This window comes from Oncorhynchus tshawytscha, linkage group LG16 (assembly GCF_018296145.1).
Source record: "Oncorhynchus tshawytscha isolate Ot180627B linkage group LG16, Otsh_v2.0, whole genome shotgun sequence".
Lineage (NCBI taxonomy): Eukaryota > Metazoa > Chordata > Actinopteri > Salmoniformes > Salmonidae > Oncorhynchus > Oncorhynchus tshawytscha.
In genome coordinates this window covers 51,397,028-51,411,486 of record NC_056444.1, presented here as the reverse complement: position 1 = coordinate 51,411,486, position 14,459 = coordinate 51,397,028, and the positions used below count along the sequence as shown (strand labels likewise).

The window sequence follows — 14,459 nt, the reverse complement described above, 5'->3', positions numbered from 1 at the left end:
AAAACACTAAACAAACAACAACACAAAGAATTATCTATCCAAAATGGAGATGTATGGGTAAACCACTTCTCCAATCTCTTTGGCTCTATAACAAAGAATAAAGAGCAAAAACATATACATGATCAAATACAGATCTTAGAATCAACTATTAAAGACTACCAGAACCCACTGGATTCTCCAATTACCTTGAACGAGTTACAGGACAAAATAAAAACCCTCCAACCCAAAAAGGCCTGTGGTGTTGATGGTATCCTCAATGAAATGATCAAATATACAGACAACAAATTCCAATTGGCTATACTAAAACTCTTTAACATCATACTTAGCTCTGGCATCTTCCCCAATATTTGGAACCAAGGACTGATCACCCCAATCCACAAAAGTGGAGACAAATTTGACCCCAATAACTACCGTGGAATATGTGTCAACAGTAACCTTGGGAAAATCCTCTGCATTATTATTAACAGCAGACTCGTACATTTCCTCAATGAAAACAATGTACTGAGCAAATGTCAAATTGGCTTTTTACCAAATTACCGTACAACAGACCATGTATTCACCCTGCACACCCTAATTGACAATCAAACAAACCAAAACAAAGGCAAAGTCTTCTCATGCTTTGTTGATTTCAAAAAAGCCTTCGACTCAATCTGGCATGAGGGTCTGCTATACAAACTGATGGAAAGTGGTGTTGGGGTAAAACATACGACATTATAAAATCCATGTACACAAACAACAAGTGTGCGGTTAAAATTGGCAAAAAACACACACATTTCTTCACACAGGGTCGTGGGGTTAGACAGGGATGCAGCTTAAGCCCCACCCTCTTCAACATATATATCAACGAATTGGCGAGGGCACTAGAAAAGTCTGCAGCACCCGGCCTCCCCTGCTAGAATCCGAAGTCAAATGTCTGCTGTTTGCTGATGATCTGGTGCTTCTGTCACCAACCAAGGAGGGCCTACAGCAGCACCTAGATCTTATGCACAGATTCTGTCAGACCTGGGCCCTGACAGTAAATCTCAGTAAGACCAAAATAATGGTGTTCCAAAAAGGTCCAGTCACCAGGACCACAAATACAAATTCCATCTAGACACTGTTGCCCTAGAGCACACAAAAACTATACATACCTTGGCCTAAACATCAGCACCACAGGTAACTTCCACAAAGCTGTGAACGATCTGAGAGACAAGGCAAGAAGGGCATTCTATGCCATCAAAAGAAACATAAATTTCAACATACCAATTAGGATCTGGCTAAAAATACTTGAATCAGTCATAGAGCCCATTGCCCTTTATGGTTGTGAGGTCTGGGGTCCGCTCACCAACCAAGACTTCACAAAATGGGACAAACACCAAATTGAGACTCTGCACGCAGAATTCTGCAAAAATATCCTCCGTGTACAACGTAGAACACCAAATAATGCATGCAGAGCAGAATTAGGCCGATACCCACTAATTATCAAAATCCAGAAAAGAGCTGTTAAATTCTACAACCACCTAAAAGGAAGCGATTCACAAACCTTCCATAACAAAGCCATCACCTACAGAGAGATGAACCTGGAGAAGAGTCCCTAAGCAAGCTGGTCCTGGGGCTCTGTTCACAAACACAAACACACACTACAGAGCCCCAGGACAGCAGCACAATTAGACCCAACCAAATTATGAGAAAACAAAAAGATAACTACTTAACACATTGGAAAGAATTAACAAAAAAACAGAGCAAACTAGAATGCTATTTGGCCCTACACAGAGAGTACACAGCGGCAGAATACCTGACCACTGTGACTGACCCAAAATTAAGGAAAGCCTTGACTATGTACAGACTCAGTGAGCATAGCCTTGCTATTGAGAAAGGCCGCCGTAGGCAGACATGGCTCTCAAGAGAAGACAGGCTATGTGCTCACTGCCCACAAAATGAGGTGGAAACTGAGCTGCACTTCCTAACCTCCTGCCCAATGTATGACCATATTAGAGAGACATATTTCCCTCAGATTACACAGATCCACAAAGAATTTGAAAACAAATCCAATTTTGAAAAACTCCCATATCTACTGGGTGAAATTCCACAGTGTGCCATCACAGCAGCAAGATTTGTGACCTGTTGCCACGAGAAAAGGGCAACCAGTGAAGAACAAACACCATTGTAAATACAACCCATATTTATGCTTATTTATTTTATCTTGTGTCCTTTAGCCATTTGTACATTGTTAGAACACTGTATATATATATAATATGACATTTGTAATGTCTTTACTGTTTTGAAACTTCTGTATGTGTAATGTTTACTGTTAATTTTTGTTGTTTTTCACTTTATATATTCACTTTGTATGTTGTCTACCTCACTTGCTTTGGCAATGTTAACACATGTTTCCCATGCCAATAAAGCCCTTGAATTGAATTGAATTGAATTGAGAGAGAGAGAGCGTGCGTGCGTGTGTGAGTGTGTGTCCCCGAGTGTGTGTGTCCCATAGTTTGCAGGATGCACCTGTGGCCCTGGCTGTTTCTGGTCTTGGGTATGGGCTTCTTCTTTTAATGCCTGGAATATTCATGCAAATGGGGATGTAGGTGTTGCATCGTAAGCTGTATGTGATCTTTCACTTCTTCTTTGGTTTATGGGGTGCTGCAGGGCTGACTTTTGAGCCCCTCCCGTTGATAATAACATTCAGCCAGTGGCTGAAATTATCTCTCTGAAATGATCTCTCAAACAAAACGACAGCAGTGCCCCAACACACTATTTCAATTTGGTAACCGGCTGATCACTAGGCACCAACCAGCCTTATCTGACCTCTTTCATTGCCCTCCAGCGGGGTCAAATCACTATCCTGCGAGACAAATTCCTCTCTCTCTCTGCAGAGGCATGTTTGACAATACTGTTGACCTGTTAGGTCCTTCCCGGCCTCTGTGTGTGTGTTTACTCCCGGGGAAGTGTATGGACATGTCTGGTCTGCTCCCGGGCCTCATTATGAGCCCATTGTGCTGCTATCCAGTGATGTAGTGGTGAACAAAAAGGTGGGTACGCTGTAAACTTCAGTCAGGGGGCTAACGAGATAAGACGAACAACCACCGATATCAAAGTTTTTTTGTAAACTGTTATTTGCATATTGATTGCATTTTAATGTAGGCCTATAGTAGTGTTGAGGGAATAGTGCTTTTTGAGTTCAGTTTGTTCAGTTTGTTTTTTAAAGTTTTTATTTTATTTTTACATTAAATGATTTTAGAGCTTTTTAATGAAAATTCCAAAGCCAAAAATAGTGAACATTCAATTGCCAAAACATAGAAAATATTTCTCTGCATTGTCTCTGTCAGGTCATTGGGTAGACATCCATAGAAAAATGTGTATATTGTTGTGTATATTACTTGAAATAAATCAAATTAGGCCCTAATCTATGGATTTCACGACTAGGCAGGGGTGCAGCCATGGGAGGGGGTGGAGGGCCAGGGGGAGCCAGGCCCATTCAATCAGAATGAGTTTTACCCCACAAAAGGGCTTTATTACAGACAGAAATACTCCTCAGTTTCATCAGCTGTCCGGGTGGCTGGTCTCAGATGATCCAGCAGGTGAAGAAGCCAGATGTGGAGGTCCTGGGCTGGAGTGGTTACACGTGGTCTGCGGTTGTGAGGCCGGTTTGACGTACCTCCAAATTCTCAAAAATGATGTTGGAGGCGGCTTATGGTAGAGAAAGGAACATAAAATGATCTGGCAACAGCTCTGGTGGACATTCATGCCAATTCCACGCTCTCTCAAAACTTGAGACATGTGTGGCATTGTGTTGTGTGACAAAACTGCACATTTTAGAGTGGCCTTTCATTGTCCCCAGCACAAGGTGAACCTGTGTAATGATCATGCTGTTTAATCAGCATCTTGGTATGCCACACCTGTCAGGTGGATGGATCATTTTGTCAAAGGAGAAATGCACATAAACAGGGATGTAAACAAATTTGTGCACAACCTTTGGGCCCCGACCTCAAGTTTTGGAACCTCTGTACTGTCCTCTCTGCTTGCTTTCTATCTCTCTGTGTCTCCTCTGCCTCCACCTGCATGCATTGCAGCCTTTCTCAAGCTCACCACTGTCTGTGTCACTAGTACTCTCTGTAAAGCAACGTTAGAATGAGAACTAGCCTATTTTTTGCTCCTGCTGAGGTCAGGATCTGTTTAAAGTAGAACTGAAATGCTCAATTCAACCAACATTATTTTACATGTCAGTGTTTGGTAACCTTGTTGAACCATTGATTTACATGTCAATGTTAGGTAACCTTGTTATGAAAATGTATAATATTTGAAACAATGTCATGGGAATGGTAGTGTACGCGCTTTACTCATGACTTTTTGATCAAGAAGTGAATCAAATCTAACCTTAAACAATCAACTTGAGATGGAAAAACTATAAAATACTCACAACCATGTTAACAAACCTGTATAGTCCGGTCAAAAATCCACTTGCATACGTTTTTGAGCACATTGGTCAGAGGCATCATGTAACGGGTGCGTACTGGCGGCAGAGAAGTCAGGTGCAGGAGAGCAAAGAACTGTGTTACAACGGCACAGTTTAATAATAAAAATCACCGTAAACAAAACAATCACTACAATGGGTACAAAACCCATCGCACACCAGACATAATGTGCACAAGCACTTACAATAAACAATTCCGGACAAGGACATGGGGGGAACAGAGGGTTAAATACACACTATGTAATGATGGTATTGAAACCAGGTGTGTGGGAAGACAAGACAAAAACAAATGGAAAATGAAAAGTGGATCAATGATGGCTAGAAGACCGGCAACGCCGAACGCCGCCCGAACAAGGAGAGGAACCAACTTCGGCGGAAGTCGTGACACATCAGATCTACAGTTACCCGACATTAGTAAACTAGCTAAATGCATGATGTCCATCAATAAGAAAGCAGCTAGCATCAAATAAGTGTCTATAGTCCAGTCAAAACCCACTTGCACATGTTTTTGTGTTCATTCAGCAAGCAAGGTCTAGCTGTGTTAAACATTACAGTAGTTTTGACATGGGCATCATACTGTGTTAGCCAGCAAGCTAGCTAACAGAAAACAAGATTAGTAAGCTAGCTAACTACATGGTCATGCACCTGATAATAAAGACACTTTTGAAGGGAGATCGTGTACACAATGCAGGAAATGTTATTCATATATATGGCTTGTATTGAGGGTCTTCAGATGTGCCAAATCTAGTAGAGGCTAGCTAGCTAGCTGGGCTAGAAACAGCTGGCTAGAAAAATGAGTATTCAAGCTGGCAAGTTGGCTAACTAGCAAGCTGTTCTGCGAACTTCACAAGCTAACGTTAGCAAAATATCCATCTGATAACTGAGCTTGCCATTGTTTTGGACTAGCTGGCTATGGTAGACCACCTGGCACAGTATAATTTTCTATTTGTCATTCATGCCATGTTACCTGGCTAGTCTCTAGCAGGATAGCCTTCTAAAAAGGCACTTGTTTTCAGATTTAAAAAAAATTGTTGTCTGGTCTGCCTTTCAGCTGAACCATTCAAGTGATGTCATTGATGACACATTATCAAGATGGCGGTAGTAGTCAGTAGTCAGATGAGGCCATTTTCAAATGTTTTAACATAAATATGTCACGTTGGCATAAATGGTCGGGAAACAGGCGCAGGAATGCGTAATAGGGTTTTTTATTTACCCAAATCACAGCGTGCCATGTTTAGGCACGGGGACGAAGACCAAACAAACAATTATACAAAACACAGAGTAGAAACCCAAACAAACGTGCGACGAGTACCTTGAATAAATACACAATCGAAACAATGATACCACACGGAACGAGACCCATAATCATCTGCACAATCCACATGGCACGAAAGCCAAAACAACACAGCACAGGTACTCACACGACCAACGGACATTGTAACAATAATCGACAGGACAATGGTGAACAAAGGGCACACTTATACAATTACTAATGAATGGGAATAGGGACCAGGTGTGCATAATGACAGTTCCGGAGGGATCCGTGACAAAATATGAGTTTTTCAGCAGTTTTAAGAGTAGGAACATCATCACATTTGGTTATCAAAAATCACCTTAACTTACAAAAATCTTTCAGTTCATCTTTAACATTAGCTTCTTACTTCATCCTAACACCAGAGCCCTTTAACATTACTGGAATATGAATAGAAGTCTCTGGCCTCCCGGGTGGAGCAGTGGTTAAGGGCGCTGTACTGCAGCGCCAGCTGTGCCACCAGAGACCCTGGGTTCGCGCCCATGCTCTGTCTTAACCGGCCGCGACCGGGAGGTCCGTGGTGCGACGCACAATTGGCGTCGCCCGGGTTAGGGGGGGTTTGGCCGGTAGGGAAATTCTTGTCTTATCGCGCACCAGCGACTCCTGTGGCGGGCCGGGCTCAGTGCGCGCCAACCAAGGTTGCCAGGTGCACGGTGTTTCCTCCGACACATTGGTGCGGCTGGCTTCCGGGTTGGATGGCGCTGTGTTAAGAAGCAGTGCGGCTTGGTTGGGTTGTGTATCGGAGGACGCATGACTTTCAACCTTCGTCTCTCCCGAGCCCGTACGGGTGTTGTAGCGATGAGTAGCTACCACGAAATTGGGGAGAAAAAGGGGTAAAAAAAAAAAGAAAAAGAAATCTCTGCTGGCAGCTAGTCACCTGACTACGCGACTATTTACCAGTTGTGCACTAATTTTCCGGGAGTCTTGTTTTTTCTTTGTTTGGGAGATGTCTGGAGACACAGTCTGATTCACGGACACCTTATGTCTGGCATCTCGCAAACCCATTAGCCTAGTCTGCCGGCGCCATTGGTCTGCTGAGCCCAGCTCCGAGCTGGTGTAGTTTGTTTTCGCAGGTGCTGCGACTCGCGAGAGGGCTGTTTGAGAGAGTGGGGAATGTGCTACTAACTAGGCAAATCCGAGGGGCGCACACAAACATAACAAACAAACAACTACTCATGATTCCACTCGTTCGCAAAGAGGCAGGCGCGATTACATCTCAAGAAGATCGACAATATAAGCGTTTTGAGCTTTGATCAACACTGGGAACGTAATAATATGTGGGTAAACGCTCATTAACAAAATAAAAAGGTGAGTAAACGCTGTTTCAGAAATAAAAAGATGCGAAATCTTGTTTACGTGAGTTTATCCTCCACTACATCCCTGCCTGTATCCCCAACCCTGGCCTTGAACTTCAGGAAGAAGAACACTTTATGTTGAGGAACTATATTGTTGATGTCGTTTCTTGAGCTGTTGCTACTCATTTTGTTCCCACCAAATCCAAATGATTTTCGATAAATGTATTTTTACGTGTGAATTAGCTTTCAGAGCCTATTTTGGTGGGGATCTTCTCTGGTGCTCTGATTGTAGTGTCAATACTGTTGCTTAAAGACAACGAGGTTAAAGCTTATTTTTGAAACATGAGATCTAACTTTTGTGGTGGGCATTTGAGTAGAAGACGTACGTCCAAAATGTAGCACTGGTGTATTTTAGTAATATTATAATACTATAATAATACATATTCAGGTGGCCACTTAGCTAGTGATTCTGTGTGATTAGATAAGGAATTTGTATTTGACTCAAGATTCTCTCTGTTTAGTTTGTGAACTTGTAAGAGGGGGAAGTATGGGAAATGTATGTCAATTGTGTGAAATAATGCACATTTAAATGTGCTGTTTCGTGCACTCTCCTAACTGCTATATTGTTTTTCTGGTTTACCTCCAGGTTAGAAGAGAAACAAAAGAACAATCCCTGAAGAACACAACTGCAACAGTAATGCCATCCAACAAGTATTCTTCAGCCATCATGGTGGAGAGTGACAAGATGACGGCAACAGTAAGTAGGGGGGGGGGGGCTTAGGTCTTCTGATGGTGCTATTGCCAACAAAGTCACCAAATATCCACGGTTCACATCGTTTTCCACTGGTTTTTGTTCCAAAATGCACACCACCATTCTGAGCACTATTATACTATACTATATATTGTCCCCAAATGTTTATTGAAAACATAAATGCACAATAAGCATTTGTGGTCTCTCAAATACATCATTACAGTTGTTGGTTAGCTAGCTAGCGAATTTGAGCCATATTAGCATAGACGTGACATATACGTCAAAAGACCTCAAAACAAGAAGGTGGTATCAAGAACAAGATATAAACTAGCTGAAGGGAGCCATCTATGGTATTACCACGTGGCAGCTTCGATATGCGTACACATTGTCATGATGTTGTCAACCCACCCTTCATGTCATGGTAACTCATCTGCCTGGCTTTAGTGTCTGCCCCTCCTCTTTAGTGTCTGCTCCTCCTCCTCCTCTTCCTCCTGTGTTTGCCAGAAGCCTCAGGCCTCTGCTCCCTCCCCCAGTCAACTGGCCTGCCTCTGTGTCTCCCAGCCTCCCAGGCTGAATGTGCATAATCATTTGGCCTCAGAGAGCAAACTGGCAACTTCTCACAGTACATCTGGTCTGGATGTGTCATAGCCTTTCATGGAGCAGCCAGGGCAGCTGCCTCTTTAGAGAGAGAGAGAGAGAGAGAGGGAAAGAGGAAATGGAAGAGGAGGAGTGTGTGTGTGTGGTGAGATCCATCATCACAGTGGGCTCTTTATGTTCCGAATTAACACTCGCTCTAGTGTGGACTTCAGGTGGCTGTTGTTTCCACCCATTGCTATTTCTTGGTATTGCAGTATTACTAATGTGCTGTTACCTGTCTACACACCCCTCTCCTGTATTGGGGAACTGCAGTGCTTGGTACTTCTCAGCAAATTACCGCCGTGTTTTCACCCTACAAAGCGTCCCCTCCCCCTCCCCCTCCCCCCTGCAATTCCATCAACAGGTGGTTTTTTCACATCATATCAGATGAGATATGCCCCCAGCTCCAAGAGTTGAGATTCTCATAGTTTCTCGCTGCTCGGATAACACTCCTTCTGGTTCCACCACTAACGCTCTCGCACAGAACTGGATCATGATACATTGGGACAGTTGTGATAGTTTCGGTTGTATTGGTTTTGCCCTCAAATCCCTCTTTTTCCGTTCAGCAGGACAATCTATCTGCCCAGTTAATTAGAGTTGGAAGAATGTTGACTTCCAGGCAGCCCCAATAGCCTTCTCTGCCTGTTAGGTTTTGGGTTTCATTTCTGGATTATACCGTTAGTTACTTTGAGTCGCTGGACGAGTCAAATGGTTATGTAGTTATACAGTTACTTGAGTTTGTGTCGAAGACTCAGCCGGTCAAATGGGACAAATGGTGAAAAATGTTATGGGCGAATGTCTCGATCAATCGGCATATCGTAATACACGTCGTAAGTTCTCTTCTGTGGTGTCCGTCCGTGTTGGAGCAGGGTGAGAGTGTGGCGTCGGGCTTGTGTCTGCTGCTCGTAAGCCGGAGTGGGATCGTTCTTCAGGGCATCAAGGAACAGCTCGATGGAGAGAGAGACCTGTTTCAAACCAGAAGGACCTGCTCTTTATTTTCTCTCGCTCTCGGGTTTCTACATGCTTTTCCAATGGGGAGTTTCTATGGTTTCTAGATCTGCCTTGCAGTCTGGTCCTCAGCTGTATGAATCTGTGATCTCAGAGCGTTTTGTTCTATGGAAAGCAGTTAAAACACAGACATGTCGTCTTAAGCGTTGTGTCTGTTGACCAACTTCTCCGTTTATGGTTTCTGTCACGTTCTTATCTTGGTGCCTTTGTGCCGAGCAGGCGGAGAGAGTCATGACTGTGAGAATGAGATTCACGGACGTCGGCTAAGCACCTTGACATGGCAAGCCAGTGACTTGTATTGTAAATGTGTCTGAAAGGTGTGTGTGCTTGTAATGCAATGCTGTATGTATGTATGTATGCGTGTGTGTGTGTGTGTGTGTGTAATACTGTAAGTTCGGGTGTGGGTCCATTGAAAGGGCCGATCTCTCTCTCTGACTCTGCATAGTCTTTCCTAACATCTCCTTCCCCTCTGCCCCCCCCGGAGACAGACAGGCAGATCAACCAAAGGTGTTGCTCCGCAATCTGTCAACACACTTTGAATGAACCCATACATGCGTTGTCTTATGTCAGGCACCGATATGTTTCCTAAGTCTCCTGCGCTCTCCTAGCCAGATGTGGGGAGGAGGGGTGCAGACAGGGGGGTGGGGTAGCAGACGGAGCGTTAACACACGCAGAGGGGTGTCCTGGTTTGGGACAAGGCGACTCTCTCAGGTCTAATCTCACTAATGAGAGAAACTCTGGCACTGACCCCCCCGGCCTGGATGTGTCACTCTCTATCTCTCTCGCTCTCTCACTCTCTCTCACTCTTGTCTGTCTCTCTCACTCTTGTCTCTTTCTCTCCCTCACTCTGTCTCTCGCTCCTCTCTCTCTCTCTCTCTCTCCTCTTTCTATCGCTCTCTATATTTCCCTCTCTTTAATTCTCTCTTTCTACCTCTGCCCCCTGTATGGCTTAATAATGGCTGTATCCTGGGTGAATTGAGTTCATTGGGACCTATGGCTGTACTGTACTGTGCCTTACTATATTATACTGTGCTGCGCTGCCTGCGTGTGAGGCCCAGGTTGGCTTTGGTGAAACGCAATTTGGGCTGACACACTGTTGCATGTGCGTCAGAATGAGTCTCACAGCCTGAGGGCTCTCTTTTCTCCTCCATTAAGTTTGTGAGGAGCGGAGAGAGAGAGAGGGAGGGAGAGAGAGAGAGAGGGGGAGGGAGGGAGAGAGAGAGAGCGGGAGAGGGAAGGAGAGAGAGAGGGAGAGGGAGGGAGAGAGAGAGAGAGAAGGACATAAGGGCACAGCAGCCAGAGAGAGAAACTGCTTAGTTCTTTTTATATTGTAGTGCTGGTTTTCCAGAATGAGAGAGAACACACTGTGTGGCATGTAGGGCGCTCTAAAATCTATTTTTTTTTTTGCCTGATTGCGTTTAGTCTTTCCCCAAAATCCGTTTTATCCTGTTTTTTCCCCCAGGTTTCCGCCCCCCCCCTGTTTTTTTTCTTCAGGTTTTTGTTCTCAAAAGTCACACAGAAAAACAACTCAATTGAATGTTCTAAGTCCACATCAAATCTTAAACCACCTCAGGAGACCACTTTTGAGATCGAGAAAAATATAAGAAATGTCAAATTTTGGGTGTGGTCACCCTTTAATGCAAGTGTGCACCAGCAATGTTTCTGTAGTGTACACCAGTGTTTCTGTAGTGTACACCAGTGTTTCTGTAGTGTACACCAGTGTTTCTGTAGTGTACACCAGTGTTTCTGTAGTGTACACCAGTGTTTCTGTAGTGTACACCAGTGTTTCTGTAGTATACACCAGTGTTTCTGTAGTATACACCAGTGTTTCTGTAGTGTACACCAGTGTTTCTGTAGTGTGCACCAGTGTTTCTGTAGTGTACACCAGTGTTTCTGTAGTGTACACCAGTGTTTCTGTAGTGTACACCAGTGTTTCTGTAGTGTACACCAGTGTTTCTGTAATATACACCAGTGTTTCTGTTTTCTGTAATATACACCAGTGTTTCTGTAGTGTACACCAGTGTTTCTGTAGTGTACACCAGTGTTTCTGTAGTGTACACCAGTGTTTCTGTAGTGTACACCAGTGTTTCTGTATACACCAGTGTTTCTGTAGTGTACACCAGTGTTTCTGTAGTGTACACCAGTGTTTCTGTAATATACACCAGTGTTTCTGTAGTGTACACCAGTGTTTCTGTAATAGTGTTTCTGTAATATACACCAGTGTTTCTGTAGTGTACACCAGTGTTTCTGTAGTGTACACCAGTGTTTCTGTAGTGTACATCAGTGTTTCTGTAGTGTACACCAGTGTTTCTGTAGTGTACACCAGTGTTTCTGTCGTGTACACCAGTGTTTCTGTAGTGTGCACCAGTGTTTCTGTAGTGTACATCAGTGTTTCTGTAGTGTACACCAGTGTTTCTGTAGTGTACACCAGTGTTTCTGTAATATACACCAGTGTTTCTGTAGTGTACACCAGTGTTTCTGTAATATACACCAGTGTTTCTGTAGTGTACACCAGTGTTTCTGTAATATACACCAGTGTTTCTGTAGTGTACACCAGTGTTTCTGTAATATACACCAGTGTTTCTGTAGTGTACACCAGTGTTTCTGTAATATACACCAGTGTTTCTGTAATATACACCAGTGTTTCTGTAATATGTTTCACAGTGTTTCTGTAGTGTACACCAGTGTTTCTGTAGTGTACACCAGTGTTTCTGTAATATACACCAGTGTTTCTGTAGTGTACACCAGTGTTTCTGTAATATACACCAGTGTTTCTGTAGTGTACACCAGTGTTTCTGTAATATACACCAGTGTTTCTGTAGTGTACACCAGTGTTTCTGTAATGTACACCAGTGTTTCTGTAATATACACCAGTGTTTCTGTAGTGTACACCAGTGTTTCTGTAATATACACCAGTGTTTCTGTAATATACACCAGTGTTTCTGTAATATACACCAGTGTTTCTGTAATATACACCAGTGTTTCTGTAGTGTACACCAGTGTTTCTGTAACACCAGTATACACCAGTGTTTCTGTAGTGTACACCAGTGTTTCTGTAATATACACCAGTGTTTCTGTAATATACACCAGTGTTTCTGTAGTGTACACCAGTGTTTCTGTAATATACACCAGTGTTTCTGTAGTGTACACCAGTGTTTCTGTAGTGTACACCAGTGTTTCTGTAATATACACCAGTGTTTCTGTAATATACACCAGTGTTTCTGTAGTGTACACCAGTGTTTCTGTAATATACACCAGTGTTTCTGTAATATACACCAGTGTTTCTGTAGTGTACACCAGTGTTTCTGTAATATACACCAGTGTTTCTGTAGTGTACACCAGTGTTTCTGTAATATACACCAGTGTTTCTGTAGTGTACACCAGTGTTTCTGTAGTGTACACCAGTGTTTCTGTAGTATACACCAGTGTTTCTGTAGTGTACACCAGTGTTTCTGTAGTGTACACCAGTATTTCTGTAGTGTACACCAGTATTTCTGTAGTGTACACCAGTGTTTCTGTAGTGTACACCAGTATTTCTGTAGTGTACACCAGTATTTCTGTAGTGTACACCAGTGATTCTGTAGCGCTCATGTGATTGCAGAGTTTGCAAAACAAATGGCTACTGGATTCAATGCAAAACGGTGATCATTAGCATTACCACGAACAGCTACTCAAAGTGTAGACTAAACATAGGCGCACGACACACACAGACAGGGCTCTTCCTGTGCCGTCGCAGGACAATAGAAATCACTGATGCATTTTGTTCATGTCGTATGATTAACTTGAGCAAATGAATGAATGTTCGATTAGATGAGATGTTTTTATTTAGTCACATGCACAGGTGTAGTTGCAGTGTACAGTGACATTCCTAAGCGCCGAGCTCCCAACAGTGCAGGTGTGAATGAAGCTATGAAATAAAAAATTTAGATAATATACATGTTTACAACCGTGACAGTGATGAATATTAATGTCCATTGGTGTGTGGGCAGGGTAATTGTCTGTTGAGGGGGGGGGTAGGTAGTGGTGGCTATTCAGCAGCCTGATGGTCTGGGGGTAGAAGCTATTGGCCAGTCTGTTTGTTTTACCCATGACTGCACGCGTCTGAGTGATGGAAGTGGGGAGAACAGGCCATGGCTCAGGTGGCTGAGGTCCTTGATGATTTTCTTGGCCTTCCTGCGACACCTGGTGTTGTAGGTGTCCTGGATGGCAGGCAGTGTGCACCCAATTGATTAAGTTCAATACATTTAGTTGATTTCCTACTAAAGTTTAAATAAAAATATATATATTTTTAAATTCCTTTTTATTGTCTGGATTCCGTGATTCCATGCACGTTTTGCGCAACACAGATTTTATAGGGCTCTAGGTATGGTATTGAACTGTACTCAGCTCTGCTGCACTGCTGTGCTGTTGTGCTCTGTGCTAGCCTGGTCTAGGTTGGGTTGTGTCTTGGCCTGTGTCTGCTGGCTGGCTGCGTTAGCTTTGGCAAGTGACAGTGCCACCGGAGGACAGCTGTGGTGGGAAGTGTACCGTGTCTCAGTCTGACATTCCAGAGGAAGATTCCTGATAACCCACAGCTGCCGGCATTGTTCCAAGGCCAAGGGCTTACGCTCCCTGAGGAGGAAGCCTGACTTTGGTGAAGGCCCTTAACTCTCTCTTACCCCTCGTTCCACCTCTCTCACCCTCCTCCCTCCCTCCTCTCTCACCCTCCTTCCTTCCTTCCTCCTCTCTCACCCTCCTCCCTCCCTCCTCTCTCACCCTCCTTCCTTCCTCCTCTCTCACCCTCCCTCCTCTCTCACCTTCCTCCCTCCCTCCTCTCTCTCCCTCCTCCCTCCCTCCTCGCTCACCCTCCTCCCTCCCTCCTCTCTAACCCTCCCTCCCTCCTCTCCTCCCTCCCCCTCCTCTCTCACCCTCCACTCTCACCCCTCCTCCCCTCCCTCCCTCCACTCTCACCCTCCTCCCTCCCTCCTCTCTCACCCTCCACTCTCACCCTCCTCCCATCCCAGC

The 14,459-nt window shown here is 44.0% G+C and overlaps 1 protein-coding gene across 5 annotated transcripts in view; it reads left to right on the top strand.

The window, feature by feature from the left end:
* Window positions 1-14,459, top strand: part of LOC112215861 (DNA (cytosine-5)-methyltransferase 3B) — a 102,288-nt gene that overhangs the window by 43,230 nt on the left and 44,599 nt on the right. For all 5 annotated transcript variants that reach the window (XM_042299325.1, XM_042299326.1, XM_042299323.1 and 2 more), the window contains exon 2: window positions 7,707-7,817. In XM_042299325.1, coding sequence (XP_042155259.1) covers window positions 7,758-7,817 — 60 coding nt within the window. In that variant the 5' untranslated portion in view covers window positions 7,707-7,757. The remainder of the gene's footprint in view (window positions 1-7,706; window positions 7,818-14,459) is intronic.